The sequence below is a fragment of the Macrotis lagotis genome, chromosome 2 (assembly GCF_037893015.1).
Source record: "Macrotis lagotis isolate mMagLag1 chromosome 2, bilby.v1.9.chrom.fasta, whole genome shotgun sequence".
Lineage (NCBI taxonomy): Eukaryota > Metazoa > Chordata > Mammalia > Peramelemorphia > Peramelidae > Macrotis > Macrotis lagotis.
Window position 1 is genome coordinate 320375241 of NC_133659.1, and position 24758 is coordinate 320399998.

At 39.4% G+C, this 24758-nt stretch overlaps 1 protein-coding gene across 1 annotated transcript in view; it reads left to right on the forward strand.

The window, feature by feature from the left end:
• Nucleotides 1–24758, forward strand: part of DRAM1 (DNA damage regulated autophagy modulator 1) — a 52441-nt gene that overhangs the window by 18048 nt on the left and 9635 nt on the right. The window contains exons 2-4 of the mRNA XM_074226707.1: nt 10603–10670; nt 16027–16169; nt 21620–21797. Of these exons, the coding sequence (XP_074082808.1) occupies nt 10603–10670; nt 16027–16169; nt 21620–21797 (389 nt within the window). The remainder of the gene's footprint in view (nt 1–10602; nt 10671–16026; nt 16170–21619; nt 21798–24758) is intronic.

Sequence of the window (24758 nt, forward strand, 5' to 3'; positions counted from 1 at the left end):
TACCATAACTTGTTCAGCCATTCTTCAATTGATAGTCTACTCTTCAATTTCCAATTCTTTGCTTCTATGAAAAGAACTATTATAAATATTTCTGTATATGTGGGTCTCTCCCCCTTTTTTGTGATTTCTATGGTTGAAAGAAATGGTAGTGGTACTGTTGGATCAAAATTTCATTTTCCTTTGGGCATAGTTCAAGTTGCTCTTTAGAATGGTTGGATCAGGGGTGGCTACGTGGTACAGTGGATAAAGCACTGGCCCTGGAGTCAGGAGTACCTGGGTTCAAATCCAGCTTCAGACACTTAATAATGACCTAGCTGTGTGGCCTTGGGCAAGCCACTTAACCCTGTTTGCCTTGCAAAAAACCTTAAAAAAAAGAATTTAGAATGGTTGGATCAGTTCATAACTCTATCAACAATACAATAGTGACCCTCTTTTCCCAGGTCCCTTTCAACATTTATCATTTCTCTTTTCTGTCATTTGAACAGCTCTGATAGGTGTGAGGTGATACAGCAGTTGTTTTAATTTGCATTTTTCTAATCAATAATGACAGAGCATCTGTACATGACTATAGATAGCTTTAATTTCTTCATCTGAAAATTGCCTTTTCATATTCTTTGACCATTTGTCAATTCGAAAATGACTTGTAATATTCTAAATTTGATTCAGTTCTCTCGCTATATTTTAGAAATAAAGTCTTCATCAGAAATATCAACTGTAAAAATTGTTTTCTGGCTTTCAGGAAGGCAGAACAATTTGTAAATTGGAGCTAGGAAATGATGTTATTCCTTAGCATCTGTAGTTATGTGAACTCTTACTTCTCCATGATGAGCTTTCTTCTGTCCCATGTTAGGTATAAACTGGCTTATATAGATCTTACATCCAAAACACTCCACAAAACTTTGAAAGATGCCTTGAGTCATTATTTTTTGCTTAGTTCTGTTATTTTAGTCTGTTTAAGAAACTTTCTTTTGTACTTATGCAAATTAACAACTATTTTGTAAACCATAGATGCTTGCCTGGGTCATTCAATTAGATGGGTTAAATGATTTACCCAGGATCTCACAGTCCAAACTTATAAATTATTTTTACTTTGTATCTCCTAAGCCATGTTGCCTCTCTTAAAGGTTATTTCATGAAACAGATTCAGATAAATTCTCAGAAGTCAGATCAATAAATCAATAAATAATAGATTATTATAGGAAGGTAGGAACATTGCTCACCTAAGGGGTTAGACAAATCTTGGGGCTGACTTCTAGGACTTTGATTTTCCTTATCAGTAAATGGGAGAGTTTGACTAGAGAGCCTCAAAATTCATTTCAGTTTTGAAGATTCTATGAGTCAATGAAATTTTGACCAATATCCTGAAATTCTCACGGTTCTGGCACATAGTGCTCTTTTTTTCTTTTTACCAAACACATTTTAATTGCAGTTTCAAAGTTGCCTTATTCCTGTGGGTATGAGAGGACGTGAAGTGTATGCTGGCTTAGCCTCATAAATTTGTTCAGTTATAAGAAGGGGAAGGATGTTACAAGAACTACTTGGAACTTTTCAGGCTCAGCTAAAGTAATAAAAATGTAAATACAGGAAATGTACAAATAAACTGAGTTCCTTGGCATCCCTAATCCACTCTTTAAAAAATGCCAGATTTTATCAATATCTTTTGTTTTTACACTGCCTAGATTTCCCTCAGTATCTCCCCTTTCCCATTTCCAAGAGAATCATTTACTATAACAAAGGATTTTTTTAAGATGAAGAAGAAAAAAATCTCCAGCAGAACCAGTAAACAATGGAAAAAAATTTGAAGTGTTTCCTGTCTATGATCCAATTTCTCCCTTCCAGTCTCTGAAAAGGAGCAAGGGGTACTCTTGAACAAGTGCTGGTTTAGGATAGAATATAGTTTCATTTTTCTTTTTGTCCATCATCATCATCATCTTTTATACCTTCCTTCTTTTTAAAATTTCTATTTATTTAAGCCAATGGGGTTTTAATCGACTTGCCCAAGGTCACACAACTAGGCAGTTATTAAATGTCCGAGGCTAGATTTGAACTCAGGTCCGTCTGATTCCAGGGCTGGTGCTCTAGTCACTGCGCCACCTAGCTGCCCCTATACCTACCTTGTTTTAATCTTTTTGGTTGTACCTATTTGATTTTAAATATCATGTAAAACCAAACCAATAATCAGACACCCCACATTTTCTAAAAAGTTGAATGATTGGGATCACATGGACACAAGAAAAGAATCTGGCTACACCAAGGCCATACATGGCTTTGGCCTGAATTATTGCAATGATGACCAAATTGGTCTCCCTGCATCCTGTCTTCTTTGGCTCCAATCCATCTTTCAAAGGAAAAGCGATAGGGAACAGACTTATGAATTCATTAATAGAGGGAGCGCTTTGGGGTGAAAATTCTTCTGCCCATGCAGCTTGGGAATTTAACTGCAAATTAGTCTCAGAGAGTTGTCTGGACCCTTGAGAAGTGAGGGGATTTTCCCAGGGCTGGACACGAACCCAAGTCTTTAGGTTCTTGGTCATGCTGCCTCTTATCCTTCAAACAAAACAGGTCTCTAAGCAGATCACGCTCAGTAACATGGAAGCTTCATGTTACTTTTTGGATAAAATTCTAACTTCTGGGTTCTCCATTTATAGACTGTCACAATCTGGTTTTAATCTGTATTTCCAGGATAATTTTATTTTCCTCCTCACTCACTCACTAATTAAACACCCACAGTGATCCTAAGCTAAGGCTGTAGAGTATTGGGTCTGGTCTCAGGAAGACCTGAGTTCAAACTTGGCCTCAACATTTCCTAATTGTATGACCTGGACAAATCACTTAATATTTTAGTTGCAACTTCCTCTTCTGTAAAATGGGGATATGAATAGCACCTGCCTTATAAGATTGTTATGAGGATGAAATGAGTTAAAATATATAAAATCCTTTATGAAGCTTATAGCAAACTCATACTAGCTAATAATTAGGAGTTTGTCCCCACAAACTAAAAAGGAAGGTTTTTATCTCATAAATTCCACTATCTCCACTATTCCACTATCCACTTGATTCTACTTTTTTCCTAGCTATTCTTTTTTTTTTGGGGGGGGGAATATTTTATCTGTAAAAATAACTTTAATATTCTTTTTTTTAAAAAAAGTTTTGAGTTCCAATTTTATCTTTCTTTCCTTTCTCTTCCCTTACCATTTATTCTTGAATCCAGGCTAGCCGTCAACAACTTCCCAATAAAAATAATTGGGGGGTGGCTAGGTGGTGCAGTGGATAAAGCACCGGCCCTGGAGTCAGGAGTACCTGGGTTCAAATCCGGTCTCAGACACTTAATAATGACCTAGCTGTGTGGCCTTGGGCAAGCCACTGAACCCTGAATAATTGATTAATATTAGAGGAAAAAAAAGCATTTATTAAGTGATTACTTGGTACAAAGTGGTCAGCTTGGTGGCACTATTGTGGATAGAACCCATGACCTAGACTAGGGCTGTCCACAATGCGGCCCACAGTATGAAGCTGAGTTACCTTAGAACTTACACTAAAATGGCAAATCAAAAGATATTGTCTATTGTTTCAATAAAAACTTTTTTTATTGTTTTCTGAATTTTACAGTTCCCTCCCCATCTTGCTTCCCTCCCCTCCCACACCCCACAGAAGGCTCAATAAAAACTTTTAAAAGTAAGGTTGGACAGCCATGACTTCGACATGTCCTAGCTGTGTGACCCTGGATAAGTCATTTACCCTGTTTGCCTCAGTTTCCTCATCCATAAAATTATTTGGAGAAGAAAATGGCAAAATTACTCCATTAACTCTGCCACAAAAATGCCAAATGGGGTTATAAGGAATTGGACATGACTGAACACATGCTAAGAGGTGAGAAATAAAAAGAAAAGTCAGACAGTCTCTGTTCTTAAGAAGCTCACATTCTAATGAGATCTTGATAACATATAGAGTAGATTTTAGCTATTTGAAAGAGGAAAAGGGTCCACAGTCCTTGGGCTCCAATATCATTTTCACTGATAAAACTGTATCTTTTTTTTTTTGGTTTGATTCGAAGACTTCAGTGATGAGAATTTGCTTTTCTGAGTCTCCTGTAGCTGGGCTGCAGGTACCAGAGCCAGGTGGGGAGGAACGGGTGGAGGAAGGAAAGGAGGGAGGGTGGTATCCCAGTCACAGTACAAAGTCTATGGAAGGATCCTACCATTTCCATCCCCACTCCCCACCCCACCTGCTTCCAAGGCCCTCAACCCTGTTTCTAGGTTATTCTTAGGTCATAGAATCAAACTAATAAGCATTTATTGGGCTTTTACCATGAGCTTGGCACAGCCTGGAAATATCAATATAAAAATGAAATTTCTTCCTCTCAAAGAGGTTACATTTTAACTAAAGAGCACAGGTCATCAGAATCCATGCAAAACAAATGCAAGTCAGTTTGGGATGAGATGGCACTAGTTGCTGGGGAGACCAGGAAAACCTGCTTGTGAAAAGTGGCCATACAGCTGAATCTTGAAGGAAATCAGATTTGAAGGGGCTTAGCTGAAAAGGGAGTGTCTAGTCTTTTCTTATTTTAGAGGTAATGGGGATAAGTGACTTGCCCAGGGTCACACAGCTAGCAACTTTCTGAGGCTGGATTTGAACTCAGACCTTTCTGACGTTAACTTATGCACCTCACTGTCAGGGTTGGGGGTAATTGTAGTCAAGGGAACAGTGAATAGTGTTCAAAACAGCAGACAGGTCAGGGAGACTGAGTCAGTGCTTAAGAAATGGGGAGTAGTGAGAAGGTAGGGAAGGTGGGGATTAGATTCAAATGAAAAACAAAGGAATTTCCATTTGATTCTAGAGGAGAAAGAAAAATCACTACAATTTATTGACCAGGGAGTGACTTAGTCACAGCTATGCTTTAGGAAATAACTATTCAGAAGCATTATTAGATGCTGGATCTGGAAGGGACCCTAAGGTAGATTACCTTGGTCAAACCATTTACAGGTGAGGAAACTGAGTCCCAGAGGTCAAGTGATTTGTCCAGGGTTACACACCTACACAAATAGTTCTTTGTCATATTACTGGAAAACAGGATCTTTTAAAAAAACTACAGTCCAGTCAAACGGGTCAACTTGCTACTCCCCGCCTACTGAAGCATACTGTGTCCTCCTTTCTGCCCTTCCTACCTTGGCACGGGCAGCCCCTCCATGGCTCGCCCTTGTCCGCACCAAATGCATGAGTCCTTTTCTGATAGCCACCCCTTCCCGCTGACTTTTTTTTTTTAGCTTTTTGCAAGGCAAAGGGGGTTAAGTGGCTTGCCCAAGGCCACACAGCTAGGTCATTATTAAGTGTCTGAAACTGGATCTGAACCCAGGTACTCCTGACTCCAAGGCCGGTGCTTTATCCACTGTGCCACCTAGCCACCTCTTCCCACTGACATTTTTTAAAAAATCTTTTTTTATGACCTGGTGTCAACATAGTAAGTGTCCAAGGTCACAAGGTCAGTAAGTTTCTGGAACAGAATTTGAACCAGGGTTTTCCTGACTCTCAATGTTCTTTCTACCAAGTCACCAAATTTGACCTGAATAGTATTTTGTTACGTTCCGGGGCCTAGGAGTGCATTAGGACCGTGACCAAACAGAAGAGCCATAGGCCTCATTTTGAAATGTCTCCCCCCCTATAGTTACTTACATTTTATGTGCCTTTTTTTTTTCTGAGACAGGTGGTAAAGTGGATAGAATGTTGGGTCTCAAGTTATGAGGACTTGAGTTCAAATCCAACCTCAGACCCTTAGTAGCTGTATGACCTGGGCAAGTCACTTACTCTCTGTTTACCTCAGTTTCTTCAACTGTAAAATGGGGATATCATAGTAATACTTCCCAGAGTTGTTGGGAGGATCGCATGAGAATAATTGTAAATTGCTTAATGCAGTTAAAAAAAGTGCTACATAACTGTTAGCTATTTATTGTTATCATTAGTCACAGGGGGAGGGACTGGGTATAAGGATGTCCAATGAGGAAACTCCATCTGCCAACGAAGATGGGCAATCTGCTCTGCAAATCTTAATCTTAAAGATTTGCCCTAAGATTAAATGACTTGGCCAGGGTCACACAAGCCAGTATATGTGAGAAATGGCACTTTGTGGCTTCAAGGCTGGCTATCTCCACCATCCAGCCTCCATCTCTATGGAAACTGGGGGAAAAAAAAAGAAATTAAAATCTAGATTTTTGCAATTGTATTTTTCCCCTAAATGATATTTTAGTTAAATTTTCCAGTGACATGTTATGAAAGCTTTTCAACATTTAATCCACACACACACACACACACACACACACATACACACACACACACACACACACACACACATATGCATATTTATAAGTTACACAATTTCCTTCCACCCTCTTTTCCCATTGTCCTCTCCTCAGTGGTGAACAATCTGAAGACCATTGTACATATACACTTGTGAATAACATGTTTACAGATTAGTGATTTTCTGTATGGGAAATTAGGACCAAGAGAAAAATAAAGAAAACCATAAGATAGGAAGGAAAATATAAGAAAATTTTTTAAAAAGTGAACATAGTGTTCATTCGGATTCCACAGTTTATTTTGTTTTGTTTTGCTCTTCTTTGTCCAGATGTAGATGGCATTGCCCATAACAGGTCTCCCAGGGCTGGCCTAGCTCTTGGAACTTCTGAGAGGAGCTGCAGCCATCACAGTTGATCAGCTCACAATGTTGTCTTTTCTTTTTTTTCCTTTTAGTTTTTGCAAGGCAGTGGGGTTCAGTGGCTTGCCCAAGGCCACACAGCTAGGTCATTATTAAATGTCTGAGGTTGGATTTGAACTCAGGTCCTCCTGACTCCAGGACTGGTGCTCTGTCCACTGCGCCACCTAGCCGCCCCTACAATGTTGTTAATGTGTACAATGTTCTCTTGGTTCTGCTCCCTTCACTCGGCGTCAGTAGGAATTGCATTTTTTTGAGGTTATGTTTATGGAAAAATCCATCTTTGCCTACATCCCACCTCTACAATTTCTTCCCAGTAGCCACTTAATGAAACCCTTCCCTCCTGGCCTCCCTTAATTCCCTTCTCTCTCTTTTTTTTTACAGATACTTAATATTCCTTTTCCTTCTTCCCTGGCTGTTAACATAGTAATATAGTAATATAGTAATATTAATTAATTAATTAATAGTAATAACATAGTAATATAAATATGACTGTGTGCTCCTTTCCCTTCTGATGTTCTTCCTAAGGGATGGACAAGGTGGCACTGGTCATCCCAGCTGATGTCCCTCATCCCTGACATTTTTACTACCTTGAAGCCAAGTGAGTTTTGCCTTTGGCAACCTCTGGACTCATCCAGTGGTCTTCATCTGAGGGGATGGGGGCTGCTGCCTCCTTCAGTTCTGACAGCAGGAAACATTTAGCAGTCATTTCTGTGGCCAGAGCTTGGTACTAGGTGCTTGGGTGAAGGACTAGTTTAGATAAAGCTTATCTAACCTTTTCCCCACATTTATAAATATGACTGTATAATATTTACTGAATACAAACAAAAACATATATGAAGGTCATGAGTGACCCAAAGAAAACAGAAAGTTGAATTGGCTACAGGCTAAGTTTGTCAAAGAATTCACAGAGTGGTAGCCTCTTCAGAGTGAATGAGGGAATAAATAAAGCATTTATTAATTGCTTACTAGAGACAAAGAATTTTGCTTGTTGCTGGAAGTACAAATAGAAAAGGAAGACTTTTCAAGGAGCTTACTTGTTAATGGGAGAGAAAGTTTCAGCAGCAGATCAGATCAAAAAGTCCTATGATCCTCAGAGCATGGCTAGCAGCAAATCAGACTACCTCATATGTAATGGTCATTATTCTTTGGAGAAGGAAATAGCAAACCACTTCCGTATCTTTGCCAAGAAAAATCCGTGGAAAGTATTCTCAAAGATTATACAATTGTGCGCTTCTTTTGATACAGTAATATCACTATTAGGTCTATATCCCAAAGGGATTTTTAAAAAAGAAAAAGGAACCTGTTTATAAAAAAATATATTTATAGCAGTTATTTTTGTGGTGGCTAAGAATTGGAAGTTTGAGGCGATGCCCATCAATTGGGAAATGACTGAACAAGCTGTTATAGGATTGTGATGGAATACTATTGTGCTGTAAGAAATGATGAGCAGGATGGGTTCAGGAAAAAACCTGAGAAGATTTTAGCTATTATTATTTTTTTTTTGCAAGGCAAATGGGGTTCAGTGGGCTGCCCAAGGCCACACAGCTAGGTCATTATCAAGTGTCTGAGGTCGGATTTGAACTCAGGTCCTCCTGACTCCTGGGCCGGTGCTCTATCCACTGTGCCACCTAGCCGTCCCCCAAAACCTGAGAAGATTTAAAGGAGCTGATACAAAGTGCAGTAGCTGAACCAGGAGAACACTGTATACAATTAACAGCAATATTGTTTGATGAAGAATTGTGAATGACTTAGCTGTTCCCAGGAATTCAATGAGTGATCTAAGATTGTCCCAAAGGTTTCCTGCTTTCCCCCTCCAGAAAAGAACTGATATTATTTGAATAGACTGAAGCATGCTATTTTTTCCATTCTTTTCTTTTTTCCTCCCTCCCTCGCTTCCTTTCTTCCTTCTTTTTTACCCTCTTCCTTCCTTACTCCCTCTCTCTTTCTTCACCTCCCTCTCTCTTTCTTTCTCACCCTTTTTTCTTTTCCTCCCTTCCTTGCCTCATCATCTTATACAAAATGACTAACATGGAAATGTTTTATATGATTGCATATAGAGTGGGTAAAGGAGGGATAGATTTTGGAATGTATAACAAGAAAAAAAGAACAAATATTTAAAATTGCTTTTACAAATAACTGGGAGAGAATATTTTAAAACATGAATACCCCGTGGTAGTACTGGCTTGATGCAGTCCACGGGGTCATGAAAGGGACGTACCTGAGTAACAGCAAGAACAATAATTTTTTGGTATCAGGGAATCTTGGGTTCAAGTCCTAACAAATACTAGGAAGGCTTCACAGAAGAGGTGTTTTTTTTAAATTGAACCTTAAAACCTGGCTAGACATTCAAAAATATAGTTCTCAGACATCACATTGATGAATATCTATGAAATATGGGCACTTGAATCATTGTTAGCCACATTGTGTTTTTTGTGTTCTAGAAAAGAGATCTTTTTAGAAAAAAAGGAAAGAAAACTAGGCATTTAAATCTTTAGAGTCTTCCTTTGGTTGTTTACAGAAGGCTTTAGAAGGGGGGCATGCAGTTGAGATATGTCCTCTGAAAAGGAACTTAAAACTATTTGAATTGCACTTAAAATATGATGGGTTCAAAGGATTCAAAGGACTCAATTTGTGTCTTCTGGACTCTTGCCGAAGAGAGAAATTCATGTGAAATCTTCAAAGGTTTTCAAGTGTGACTTTTAGAAATCACCAGGTTTTTATTACTTAAGTATTTCAAAACGGTTTCTAAATGTAGAAACACTCCCAGCTGGTCTAAGGGTTTCACTCTGGGGGGGGGGGGGGGGGGGAGCTGCTTTTGTCACACATTTCAGAGCACTAAATACATTTTCAAGAAAAGAACAAAATGAGCTTCCATTTAGTAAATGGTTTATTGAAAACTCAATACTGAACGTCAAGGCAGTTAATTAAATGCAACTTGCTTAGATTTAACTTAATTCATTTCAAAGTATAAAATAGCTTAACATTTTTCCCTCTAGGTCTCTAAGGGGATTTTTTTGTTAATTTTCCTTTACCTTTGGCACAAATGTTAGAGCTGAGGACCGTGAGTTGAATCATTGCAATCGTATTCAACTTTTTATGATCATATATGGGGTTTGTTTGGCTGAGATCCTGCTATTTTTCACTCTTCTTTTTCCTTCCTTCCTCCCTCTCTTCTTCTTTCCCTTTCTTTCCTTCCTTTTTTTACTCTCTTCCTTCCTTATTCCCTCTCTCTTTCTTCCTCACCTCCCTTTCTCTTTCTTATCCTCTTTTCCTTCCTTCCTTCCTTCCTTCCTTCCTTCCTTCCTTCCTTCCTTCCTTCCTTCCTTCCTTCCTTCCTTCCTTCCCTGTAGTTTGCTATTTCCTTCTCCAGATGAGGACACTGAGCAAACCAGGTGAAATGACTTGCCCAGGGTCCCACTGCTAGGAAGTGGCTGAAGCCAGATTTGAACTCAGAAAGAGATGTCTTTCTGCCTACAAGCCACCACACCACCTAATTAACTGCCCCAGGTGTTTAAAAAATACTTTTAATTAGACAGATTGTCTTGAAAATAACAGTATAAAAATAATATTATGGTTGACTATGACAATGATAATCAAATAACAATGAATAATTGGTATTATGTCCTGGAACTTGTACTTTGTACAATTAATTCTTTTTAAGGCCATTTGGGGAAAAAAGTGAATCTGTGTACAGAACGAAAAGGAAATGTGTTTAAATGAAACACAGCCAAATGTTAGACTCTGAATGTCTGTGACCCTCAAAGAAGCAGAGCTCACCGATCAATCAAGTCTCTGTGTAAGCTAAACAGCATTCTGTAAAAGAACCCAGACCCTCCTCTTTGGGAAGATGCATTAAAAAAAAAATCCAGTCTATTTTTTTTTTCTTTTTGTAGTGACACAGGAACAACCCCTCCTGAGAGTGGCATTTTTGGATTCATGATCAGCTTTTCTGCATTTCTTGGTAAGTTCAATATAATCAATTGATGTTAATTTTGTCAATTAATAAGTAAATCATTTGTAACTTCTTGCCCCTTTATCCTTAACTGGGAAGAAAAAAGTCAAACAAAACCCTGAAAAATACACACAGTCAAACAAACAAGCCCATGTTACTGGTCTAACTAGCTAATTTTTTTTTTAAATGAAAAAGCCTACCTATCATTTACAGGTTATGACAAGATTAAAAAAATACTTCAAAGACAAAAGCATTTGCAAAGAGGTTTGCTATACTTTATAAAAGTAAGGAAACATTTTTCAAAGACTGGTAAATAATTAATAAGAAGCATTCCTAACTTTTCACATGTATTTGCCACTAAGTTCCTTTAAAAAGAATTAACTCAGTTATCTAATGCTTTAAAGTCTGCAAAGGTTTAAAATTAAAATGTTCCTTTTAAAAAATATATTCATTTATTTTTTAAAGGTCTTCATGGAATTTCCAGGTTCCAGGCTGTTGATTATAGCACTAATATCTCTTTCTTTTTTGTCATTTTTATTTTTTTTCCAATTACGTGCATAGATAGTTTTCACCAATCATCTTTTTTTTGTTTTTGTTTTTGTTTTTTTAGTTTGCCCAAGACCACACAGCTAGGTAATTATTAAGTGTCTGAGACTGGATTTGAACCCAGGTACTCCTGACTCCAAGGCCGGTGCTTTATCCACTACACCACCTAGCCGCCCTTTACAATGTTGTTAATGTGTACAATGTTCTCTTGGTTCTGCACCACCTAGTCACCTCCTTTTGTTTTGTTTTGTTTTGTTTTTTGCAAAGCAATGGGGTTAAGTGACTTGCCCAAGATCACACAGCTAGGCCAGATTTGAGCTCAGGTCCTTCTGATTCCAGGGTCAGTGCTCTATCCACTGCACCACCTAGCTACCCCTAACATTCATCTTTTTGTAAGATTTTGAGTTCCACATTTTTCTACCTCCCTCCCTCCCTTCCCTTCTTTCTACAGCAGTGAGTAATCTGATATAGGTTGTAATAAATAATCATGTTTAACATAATATGCTTTTTAAAGAGGAACACCCCAAATATTTGGAAAATTGATATTAGGCTTATTTTACTCCCTGATTTTTGTTTAGTATAGAGAGAGGTAGTGGGGAATGGTGGGTTTGAGGAAGTCCTGGGCTCTCACACTGGCCTCCCTGAGCTGGGCATTGTTACCACCCTGGAATGCTCTCTTCTTCATCTTTGCCTCTCAGCTTCCCTTGCTTCCTTGACATCCCATCTAAAATCTCACTTTCTACAAAAAAATCTTTCCTGATTTTTCTTCAGTCAAGGTGACTTCTCCCTGAGACTACCTCGAATTTTTTTAAACATATATTGTCTCCATCATTAAACTGTCTCTTTTTTTTTGTATTCCCAGCACTTTACACTCTACTTAATAAATGACTAACTTATTTTTTAAAAAAGGCCAAGACCTCCTATGAATCCAGGGCCATCACTAGTCATCCTGATTCATATCTGGCCACTGGATCCAGGTGACTCCAGAGGGGGAAACTGAGTCTGGTGACTTACCACAGCCCCACTCACTCAAATCCAAATTGTCATGGCATCACCTCCCTGATGTCATGGTCTTCTTCAAGAATGAAGGACAAACATCATCATCATCAACAGGATCCCAGGAGAACAGGACTCTTTATATCTGCATTGGTAGAGTGATCTCCCTCATCCGTTCCATCAAAGACAGAACTTTGGGTTGTGGGTCTGGAGCCAGAATGGACTTTGGAAGCCAGCTTGCCCTAAGCCTCCTCTTACAGAGGAGGAAACTGAGGCTCAGAGGGGAAAATGTCTTGTCCCAGGACTTTAGAGAACCTTCCCCTTTTTGTTTTTTACAGATGAGGAAAGTGAGATTCCCAAGAGGGTGTATCTTCATGTAACATCATACATGTATTAAGTGATTCTCTAGCATCCAGAGTCAGGAGTCTTTCTATCATTCTACCAGTCCTTTTTCCACCAGAGGAAGCTTTTGGCAATGTAGAAGAGGCCCAGGCTTCTCTAAGATCGGGTTCTCAAATAAACACAAGCCTTGACAGGTTTTCTTTAACTGGAAAGGCATCAGGGTACATGTTATCTGAGAAACAGTCTTCCAGGTTGGCATCTGGGGGAATGATATTTTTTTGTCCAAAATAACTTCATAAAGCCCAGAGGGAATGAAACCTGTAGTGACAAGCTCTCCCACTCGATTATGTCTTGCCCCTCTACTTCCTGAAAAAATGGAAATATTTATCATCTATCTGGAGGCATAACCAGGGAATGCTTAAGTAATTTGCCATCAATATATGGGAGGTTTGAGGAGACCAATGGCAAGATCACTAGTTCAGCATCAGAAGTCTTGATCTGGATTCTGGCGGCCTTTCCTACTGCTTCGTAAGTCTGGGTCAATCATTTAACTTTGCCCAGTCTCAGCTTCCTCACCTATAAAATCCTGGTGGGGGGACAAGTGGAAAAGGCACCAGTCGGAGTGAAATCTTGTCTCATGTTTTCTACCAACACAGCCTTAGTAAAGTTACAACGTTTCTGGGCTAACGTGGCCTCCATCTCTCAATGAGGGGCTGGGACTGAATGGGCTCTAGAGCCAGAAGATTCTCTCCTTTGTTTGTAAACAGAAAAGAAAAAAGAAGCATATTTTTATGTTCACAACAAAATCGAAAACAGATGACTGACTGTATCTGTATCTCTAAATGTCGATTATGCATGGCTTTCCTTTTTTAAAAGCTATATAATAAATTCAACATGCTATTTTCTTTTTTTTTCTTTTTTTTTTTTTTGCAAGGCAATGGGGTTAAGTGGCTTGCCCAAGGCCACACAGCTAGGTCATTATGAAATGTCTGAGACCGGATTTGAACCCAGGTACTTCTGACTCCAGGGCCGGTGCTTTATCCACTACGCCACCCAGCTGCCCTCAACATGCTATTTTCAACAATTCATCTGTGTTTTCTTTTGAATGTCATCCTGTTGCTTCTGATAGGTTCCCTCCCTCCTTCCTTTTTGTCTTTCCTGTTTTCTCTTCTTTCCTATCTTCATTCTTTCCTCTTTTCCTCTCTTCTCTCCTTTCTTCCTCCCTTACTTTCTTCTCTTTTTCTTTATCCCTCCCTTTCTCTTTCTTTTTTCTCCTTTCTCCTTTCTCCCTTTTCCTCTTCTTTCTTCCCTCTCCCTCACTCCCTCCCTCCCTCCCTCCCTCCCTCCCCCTTCCTTCCTTCCTTCCTTTCTGCTTTCTTTTTCTCTGTCTTTTTTCTCTTTCTCTTCCTTTCTCTTTCCTCTTTCTGTCTTTTTTCTCTTTCTTTCTTTCTCTTTCTTTTTCCTGTCTTTCTACCCCTTTCTTTCTCTTTTTCTTCTTTCTTTCTTTCTCTTTCCTCTTTCTTTTTCTCTTTCTTTCTCTTTTTCTTTTTCTTTCTATCTCTTTCTTTCTCTTTCTTTCTTTCTTTTTCTTTCTTTCTTTCTCTTTCTTTCTTTCTTTCTTTCTTTCTTTCTTTCTTTCCTCTTCTCTCTGTCTCGGCCTCTATCCTTTCTCATTCTTTATCTCTCCTGTCTCTATCTCTTTGTTCCTTAGATCCTCTCCCCTCCAAATTGCCCCCTGTGAGAAAAAAAATAGACATAATCTTTTGTAGGAAACATGAGTAATCATACTAAGTAAGGCATTGAACTTGGAGTCAGGAAGACTTTACTTTGAAAAATCCTGCCTCGTACCCTTACTAGCTATGTAATCCTGGCCAAATCCCTTAACTTCTCTCATCTTCAGTTTTCTCATCGACAAAATAGGGATAATAATAGTTTCTTCTTTCTGGGATTGTTGTATGAATAAAAGGAGATGATATTGGTAACGTGCTTTGCAAATCGATTCAAATGCAATTAATAATAATTATTGCTGTTCTTAACATAGAGTTAATCAGGGATGGCTAGGTGGCCCAGTGGATAAAGCACCAGCCCTGGAGTCAGGAGTACCTGAGTTCAAATGCAGCCTCAGACACTTAATAATTACCTAGCCTTGGGCAAGCCACTTAACCCCATTAGCCTTGCAAAAACCTAAAAAAACAAAGACAAAACATAGAGTTAATCTATAGCTTGTTCACATGGGTAAATATGTCACTGTCTTCTTTGAAGTTCCTTAGATCCTATGAATTTCAAAGCTCCTTCCAACTCCTGACAAAACAGGAACTTGGTTGCTGGACGAGAAAATGTTTGTCATTTTCCAAACATGCATCTTAAGTAGCTGACCGGGTTGTCTTCCTAGTCGCTTGTTCATCCATTAACCAGATTAACTTTGTGTTGACAATTCATTTTTAAAATGATTAAACACAACTGTTGCCTGGTTGAGGCTCTTTTCTTCCTTTCCATGAAAATGGGAAGTGCTTCTTTCCCAAACTCAGCCCTTCTAAGCTTGGAGCACTCAGACATTATTCTTTTCAACACCCTTGGGTAAGAAGATTGGATTTCTAGAGGCAATGTTTACAGTGGAAAATTAGAATCAAGAACCTAAGTTCAAATCCCAAGTGGCTTTGGGTAGGTCACTTATTGTCTCTGGGATTCAATTTCCTGTTTTCTCAAACAGACTGTTTGTAAGGTTCCTTTATCTCTAGATTCAGTAGCCCTCAGTTTCCTTATTTGTAAAATAATGGAGTTGAACTCCATGACCTCTGAGGTCTCTTCTGGATCTTAGAACTATGTTTTTTTTTTTGTTCTTGCTTTTTTTTTAAAGGAAGTGTAAAGAGAGAATAGAAATGTATAGAGGCAGCATGATGGCACAGTAGAAAGAGGATCATTCTTGAAGTCAGAGGATCTGAGTTCAAATCCTTGTTCTGTCATTTTGCTACCTTGTGTGACCTTGGGGAGGACAATGTACCATGATGAGATCATTTCTTATTAGTAGATGAGAATCAGGCTATATAGTCATCAAAGTCTCTTATAGGTCTGGAAAAGGAGGGAGTTGGCTGTCAGATATTCTCATGGGTCCCTTCTGGCTCTAGACAAATTATTTTATTCTGCCCAAACTGTGAAATCAAACTAGGTGTGAAAGGCTTTGAATTAGGCCCCACTATACCAGGTTATATAGGCAGGCAGGAATATCTGTTTCGATATTAAGGACAAAATCTTAAAAATATGGGATAAATATAAAGCAAACTACTTTGTAAGTAAAATTGTTTTGATCTTAAATTGTAAAGAAATCTGAATTTTTTTTACTTAGACATAGATATTTTGCTGTATTTTAAAAATTAATATCAAAGTTGACAAAATGTTTGTTATAGAATTGTTCAAATATCTTTTTATTCAAAAAAGTAAAAATCTTGTAAAAATATTAAAAGAATTTTTTTTTCCTTTTCAGGTGCAGCTACTATGTACACAAGATATAAAATCGTAGAGAAGCAAAATCAAACTTCTTATTTCAGTAGTCCGATTATTAACCTGGTGTCATTAGTCCTTGGATTAGTGGGCTGTATTGGAATGGGCATTGTAGCCAATTTCCAGGTAGGATTAAGTTAAAAATAGCAACTACCCATATTATGATATGATATGATGTAATATATTTGAATTTGGTGTTTCGGTGAGAGACGGGTGGATAAAAGAAGGCATGGTCAGGGAAACAAAGGCCTGGAAAGATAAGTGAAGTTGGATCATTGAGATTACAATTCCCTTTTCCAGAGAAATCAACAGTTACTATGATAATCAGATCTGGAAGGGATAATTGTTCAGAACCAACAGACTTAATTTTAATGGTCATGTCTTTCTTTGCATTTCCTGAGTTTTTCAGCAAAGGGTGGGGCTGGGAGGAGGGAAGAGAAGGGACCCTTTCTCCTCTTCTGTGGCCTGGGGTAGTGACTTGTCCAAGATCATTTATCCAGACTTGAACTTCCTCTCTACCTCCGTTAGTGTTGGAGGCCCAGACCTGTCATCACAGCTATTCTGCATCTCATCCTTATTCTCTTCATCCACATTATAACAATTATTGTAACCACCTCAGTTTTCAAATAAGAACATTTGTTGTTTAGCTATTTCAGTCATCTCTGACTCTTTGTGACCCTGTTTGGGTTTTTGGGGGGTAAAGACACTGGGGTGGTTTGCCATTTCTCTTTTCAGCTGATTTTACAGATGAGGAAACTGAGGCACACGGGGTGAAGTGACTCGTTCAGGGTCACACAGCTAGAGAGCATCTGAGGTAGGATTTGAACTCATCCTGATGTCAGGCTTGTATGCTTTCCTGTGGCGCCACCTTGTGGCACACGCAGGCAGTTCAGTATTAGGGTAGCTTCAATTTCTCAGTGGTAAACGATAGGAAAAGAATTTCCTATTTAACCTTGGTGGGGAATGTAATGTGTTAAGTAAATTTTTAGTACTAATGCTATGACTAACACTACAAATAGCCATCATCTCCATAGCACTTTAAGATCTGAAAAGTGTGTCTCCTGGGGTGGCTATGTGGCTCAGTGGATAGAGCACCGGCCCTGGAGTCAGGAGGACCTGAGTTTAAATGTGGCCTCAGACTTATAATGACCTAGCGGTGTGGCCTTGGGCAAGCCACTTAACCCCATTGCCTTGCAAAAACCTAAAAAAAAAAGTATATTTCCTGTCATCTGATTCTTACAACAAAGGGGGCGGATGCTGAATTTTCTTTTGATAAGAGGGTTAATGTTTTAATTCTTAATTTCAAAGATTAATATCCAAATGCTACATGTGAGTTAGATGAAATGTAAGCTTTATTCTAATGAGATTCCATATAAAAATACTTTGAAAGTTCTGAGGTACAATATCAATACTAGTGGTATCATTATTGTCATTATTAATCCATATTGCCACATCACTGGCATAGGGTCTTAACACTCTTTTTTTTGCAGGGGGGGGGACAATCTGGACTAAGTGATTTGCCCAGGGTCACACAGTTAGTAAGAGTCTGAGGCTGGATTTGAACTGGGGTCTTCCAGACTCTAGGGCCGGTATCCAGTACACTCTCTAGCTGCCCCAGGGTCCTTTTTTTGAAACCAAGATAGGTCAGGATCTGCTCAGTCCTTTATTGTCCTAGAACATTTCCTGGGCATTGAGAGGTTACCTGGAGGCACAAAGCCAGTATATGTCACCGGAGGGTCTTGAGGGTCAGTCCTTTCCACCCCTATACAAAATGTCCTGCAGGTAGTTGGGACCATGGACGGAGGTCTGGGCCTGAAGTCTGGAAGTCTCGAGTTCAAATATGGGATCAGATATTTACTATAGTTATGTGAACCTGGGCAAGTAACTTCACCCACCTGCCTCAGTTTCCCCATCTGTAAAGTGAGGGTAATAATGGCACCTACCACCTAGTGCTAAAGGATAAAATAATTTAGTAAGTGCTTTGGAAATGCATAAAATGCTAGCTATCTTTAACATACCCTTTTCCTTCTCGTATAAAACGAAACATAAACACACCTGGGTGGGGGTGGGAGGAGTTTTCTTGTTTCTCAGCATGCATAGTACTAAGCACTTAATAAATGTTAGATCAAATGAAATTAAATTGGCGTTAAACATGCAACTTTATAATCCTGGTATTTGGAACCATATGCTGTAGATTTCATGTGAAATATTTTTTTTAGGATTTTTTGCAAGGCAAATGGGGTTAAGTGGCTTTGCCAGGGCCACACAGCTAGGTCATTATGAAGTGTCTGAGACCAGATTTGAACCCAGGTCCTCCTGACTCCAGGGCCGGTGCTTTATCCACTATACCACCTAGTCACCCCTCATATGAAATATTTTAAAGAGATAGCTAAGAAGAGACGAGGGAGAGAGCTAGCAGAGCTAGCTAGTTCCAGTCCCATCTGACTCATACTGTCTGTGTGACCCAAGGCAAGGCACTTAACTCCTCAGTGCCCCAGACATCTAAGCCTGCTAGTAGCAAAGTGCCAACTTGCATTGGTAGAGGGACCTCTCTTTCCTTGGAGGCAATTGTGGTTAAATGACTTACCCAGGGTCACATAGTTAGATGGCATAGTGGATAGGGCCCCAGCCCTGGAGTCAGGAGGACCTGAGTTTGAATCTGGGCTCAGACACTTGACTTTTATTACCTGAGTGACCTTGGGCATGTCATTTAACCCTGAATACCTTGCATCTAGGGCCATCCCCAGTCATCCCAATCCATATCTGACAACAGTGGCTCTGGATCCAAATGGTTTTGGAGGAGAAAGTGAGGCTGGTGACTTAGCACAACTTCTCCTCACTCAAGTTCAATTCAGTGCTTGTCCTGACACCCCTCCATGATGTTAATGGTCTTCTTCAAGAATGAAGGACAAGGGGCAGCTAGGTGGCATAGTGGATAAAGCACCAGCCCTGGAGTCAGGAGGACCTGGGTTCAAATCCAGTCTCAGACACTTAATAATGACCTAGCTGTGTGGCCTTGGGCAAGCCACTTAACCCCATTTGCCTTGCCAAAAAAAAAAACTAACTAAAAAAAAAGAATGAAGGACAGCTAGTAAGTGTTGGAGGCTGGATTTGAACCTGGGTCCTCCTTAGTCCAGGGCTGGTCTCTCTACTGCACTCCCTATCAGTCCCAAATTGTCTATTTCAATGAAGCTGAAGGTCATGATCAAAGCTAAACCAGAGGATCAATTGAGGGCTATGAATTCTGATTGTTCTTTATTCATCACCTTCTCTAGAAATTGGGATATGATTGTCATGCATCCTCTTCCTCCTCATAACTAACCTTTATGTAGTGCCTTAAGGTGTTCCAAGTGCTATCTGTGGCTTCCCCCCCACTCATTAGGGGGGTGTTATACAAGGCCCTGGGATTAAGTGACCTGCCCAAGGTCACACAGCTAGGTAATTATTAAGTGATTGGGGTCACATTTGAACTCAGGTCCTCCTGACTCCAGGATCGGTGCTCTAGCCACTGCACCACTTAGTTGTCCCTTCCCAATTCATTTTAATTCATCTAACCTGGATCTACTGGACTTTGTTTCTGAGGTTGACCCCAGATAACCTTTTAGGTCTTGCCATGTCCAAGGGAACTTCAGGTTCTCTCCTTGTGGTCTGGAAGCTGTGCGTTTACAGAAAGAAAACTCATGGGCTGCCCCACTTCCAAACCCATGTCAGGTCTCTTAGATCCCTCAGAAAAGCATCCCAGAACCAAAGCTCAGAGCTCCACTGAGAAGCACAGGCTGTAGGAGTTAGCAAGTGGGTCAGCAAACCCAGGGCATCCACACCAGATTACCATCCCCAAGAAAACAAGGAACAGGGGGGTGTTGTGATCCACAAACAGACTCAGTTGGTTCTCAGCTCTATCTTAGACTCTGGGAGAGCCAGGTAGAAGGGAAGGTCCTGGAATAGTCTGTATCCTATGGACTTTGTGTACTAGTGCTCCCATTGGGACAGGTGCAATAGATTTATCAATATCTCATTGGAGAATCACTAATGAGCTCTCAAAAACAAATTTTTTTGGGGGGGTGCTTGAATTACAGCTCTGCCGCTTATTACCACTGTTATTTCTGGGCAAAATACTTAATTTCTGGACCTCAGTTTCCTAATTCTGTGAAGTAGGGGATTAGACTAAATTAGACTAAAAATCTCTAAGTTTCCTTCCTGCTTTAAATCTGTGGTTTTGTCACTAGGGACAAGCCTTCATGAATTCAAATTCTACCTTTGACACTTTCTATCTTTCACCTTCAGGGGCCTCAGTTTCCTCATTTAGAAAATGAAGTGGTTGGATTTGGTTTAACAAAGCATTTCATACTTAGATTTAGAGTCAAAGGGACCTCAGAAGTCCAACCCCCACATGTAAAAGATGAGGAAACTGAGGCCCAGAGAGATAACTTTCCTAAGGTCTATCATTTCTTCCAGTGTAAAAATATCCCTTCTGGCTTTGATTTCTTCCTGACATGTATGTATATATACATATACATATATACATATATATGTATATATACATATAGAGAGAGATAGTTATAGATATACACATAGATAGATATGTAGATATAGATATAGACAGATAGCTATAGATAGATAATATAGATATATAGATAGATCATAGATATAGAAATAGATTGATATATAGATATAGAAATCAATAGATAGATATAACTATGTCTGGGCAGTCTTTGTCTTTTTTAACCATTAAAACAGATTTTTATTGATTTATCTTGTTTTTACATTGTGTGGCTTTCTCCCTATATCCCATATCCTCTTTTAGAAAAATATCTCTTCAAACAAATAATTTTTTACTTATTTAACCTTTTTTAAATTATTACAAATCCACTGTCTTCTTCATTTCTCTCTCTGCTCCATCAAAAACGAAAATAAAACAAAACCCTTGTAAAAAATAGGCTTAGTCAAACAAAACAAAATTCATGAATCAGCCATGTCCTATGAATCTAGCTATCTGCATATCCATGCATGCATATATAGAAGCTTTTATACACACATGCATATGTATACATACATACTTAAATGTTTATATGTATCTACACATATAATACATACAACATATATATTTATATATCTACACATTGGTATATAAATATATATATAATATATACATATACCATACATATACATACCTACATTATATATGTACATATATAAAAATATAAATATTTATATTTATATATACATACATTGGTAAGTCATTTCTTTTCTCTGGGTCTGTTTCCTTGATGGTATAATGGGAAGGGTGCTGGTCTATAAGATCTTTTGGTTCTCTGAATCTGTGATGGGCAGGTCAATTCAGCTCTCTATGTTTCCTTGATTGTAAGATATATGAATGTTAGATTTCATGCTCTTTTAAGACCCCTTCTCTTTGCTTACAAGTCCATGATATTGGATGTGAAGCATATTAAACATCTGAGAGCCTCATGGAAATTGCTCTCCCTTCTCTTGGAATGTAATGCTTTGCTCTGCTCCCAGCCGTTGATCACTCATTGTCTCCTTGGCCATGACCTCTATGCTGATTTTTTTTTCATCAGGAGTTGACTGTTCCCGTGGTCCATGATGGAGGTGCCCTGTTGGCTTTTGTCTGTGGTGTGCTGTACACCCTACTTCAGTCTGTCATCTCTTACAAGTCATGTCCGCAGTGGAACAGGCCTTTGACCTGCCACATAAGGATGGCCATCTCTACCATATCATGTGCTGCTGTTGTTCCCAGTATCCTTTTGACCTGTGGCAGAGCCTTCTGTCCTGATGCATAGGAAAAACAAGGTCACCAGGTCGCTGTAAACTCAGGTTAATAAAGTAGAGAAATGTGGGGTGGATGTGTTGGGATGGAGAGAGAGCTGTGGTTTTAGGATCAGAAGACCCAGGTCCCGATCCAGCTCTGATGTTTGCCACTAGTGTACTTATGGGTAAATACCTTCCCTTCCCTTCCCGGGCCTCAGTGTTCTCATATGTCAAATGGAAGGATTTGTCCAAGCAATCTCTTAGATCCCTTCTCTTTTCTATGATCATCCATGACCCTTGCTCTCCATGTGACCTCGGACAAAGTCACTTCACCACCCAGGTCTCAGTTTGCTCATCTATAAAATGAGACTAGGTAGGACTAGATAGCCTTTTGAACCTTTTCCAGTTCTAGATCTAAGATCCTAAAAATTGGGGCTTCACTTCAGAGTTGCACAGACTTCAGAAAAAGGCAAAGGATTGAGAGAAAAAGTATAAATCCTTATAATGAGACTATCTCCTTAGAATTCAGTTAGGTGAAATCTTTGGAGAAGAAAATTGGTTGAGGGGTGGGGAATTGAGGGTAGCAAAAGGAGGGAGACAGAGAAACCCAGAACCCTTCAGTTAAACTTCTACTTTCCTTCATGAAGGGTCAGTTTTATGAATCATGTCATTTTCCTTTGTAGCACAATATCGATATTTGGTGGCTCTCATCAGGGAGAGCCACCAAATATTGATATTGCTCCTAAGGCATTAGCTCAATTAAGCTCTCAGTCCTAAAGCTCTTCCACCAGTTATTTTTATAAAGCATTAGGACTTTAGTGAATGAATTAAAGTGAACTAAAATCTTGGGGGGCAGCAGGGGGTTTGGCGTGAGGAGTATCAGATTGAGAAGACTTCAGATCCTTGCTCCATCTTGGAAACCCCAACCAAGTCTGGGCCTCAGTTTTCTCTGCTGCAAAAAGAGTGGAATAAGTGAGGATCTTTGATGGAGAGCTGTAAGGAAGCTCAGACACTTTCTACTCCAATCTCTTTTATTTTATAGATGAGAAAACAGAGTATTTAGGAGACCAAGTTCAGGTGTAGTGAGCATCAGGGGTGAATTTGAAGCCAGAGGTAGATGACTTCAGAGATCTCTTCTAAATCTAAAAGCCTTTGAACATTTCCCTTCATGTTTAAATACTTGCCAATCTTAACTCTCTATTTAGAGAGGCAGCAATGGTCTAAGACATGAAAAGGAATTATTGGAGTAAGGAAGGTCTGGGTTCTAATTCTCCCTCTACACAGACTGACTGCTGATCCTGAGAAAGTTGCTTTAACCTTTCAATGACTCAAGTAAATCTTTAAAGCTAAAAGTTGCCCCATAGTTAGCTGATCTTCACTGATAGAGGAAATTTGCTATTCTTTTCCATCTTACCTGAGAATAATCCTCATTAGACATATCATCCAGAGCACATGAGGCTATGTTAATACTTAGATGGGAAATCATCTTGGTATCAGAGGATATAGTTTTGGTCTCAGCATAGCACCCTGGAAAGAGTTCTGGACCTTGTACCCCAAGCATCCTATAGAAATGGAATCACCGACCCAGATAGAAAACCTTTAAAAATGAAAAAAAATCTACATGTATAACTACAAGTCAGAGGATCATAGTATTAGATATAGAAAGAACTTCAGAAGCCATCTTCTCTCAATTTACATAAAAAGAAACAGACCCAGAGAGGTTAAATGAACCAAGGTGAATGAAAGTAGAGCCTAAGGGTTGAGGGTTTCCATTTCTTTCTCCTTTAACTCTGCCCAATTCCTTTACCCCCAGCCAAGTTTCTTCCCTAAAAATTATTTTCATCTATAATCTCATAATGAGGATTTACATTTTTCTCCCAGTCCGTTGCCTTTCTCTGAAGTCTGGGCTACTCTGAAGTGAAGCTGCCCCACAGCTAGCCCAGGAAATGATGTCAAAGGTGGAGCGTAAGTCCTCTGTACATGCTGCTTTTCAGAAAACTATATCCTCTGGTGCCAAGATGGTCTCCCCTCCAAGGATTAACATAGCCTCGTGTGTTTGGTTTATAAAATAAGCCAAGTTCAGATATGTTCTGGAGGGTATGTCTAATGGTGATTATTCACAGGTAAGATGGAAAAACAGCAAAGAATTTTGTTCCTCATGCACATCGATCCTGCCATAGGGGAAACGAAAGTAATGAAGGGAAATTTTCTGACATCTGCATCTGTCTATTCAAACTTTCTAAGATGTAGGAGGTGGGGAACAAAAAAATTTCCCATCTTTCAAAACATCTCTTGCAGCTGTATCATAGAAAACTTCTGAATCTCAACCAAAAGGAGGAACTTGGGGGAGAGCGTGGAAGAACATGGTGGTTGGATGGGGAGAAGCTGGTGAATCACTATGGGGGTGGTTTGCAGTTTTCACAGATGAGCAAGTTTCAAGGGAGATGATGGTCATGTGCTTGGCCATCCTGTGACCAAGCCTCTCTGTGAAAGGCAAGAAAAAGAAGACTGCAAATGAATGAAAGTTTTGGTTCCTTTTTTCTTGGGGGGGGGGAGATAGACTGACATGGACCCCTAACTGCTTCATCTTCCTTGAGAGAAGACACAACACACCCCTACAGTCTCATTACTTTACCATTTGGGTTCAAGGAATAAGAGGCTAATACCAATTTCCTCCCCAAATGTTCTTTTTCAGTCTTTTTGGCTGGTATTGGACATAAAACTTAGAGATCATGGGTCACCTCAGGAAAGGATCATGGAAGACTTCTAGTCCAGCTTATATCTCACTGGAAATCCCCTCTGTGAGATCTTCAGAAAGCCAGCCTCCAACCTTTGCTAGAAGACTCAAGTAGAAGGGAACTCTGAATAAGATAACAATAATTATTGGGAGCTATGTTCATGATGCCGAACCTAAACTTGGCTCCTCATGGTCCACCCATTTTTCTGGAA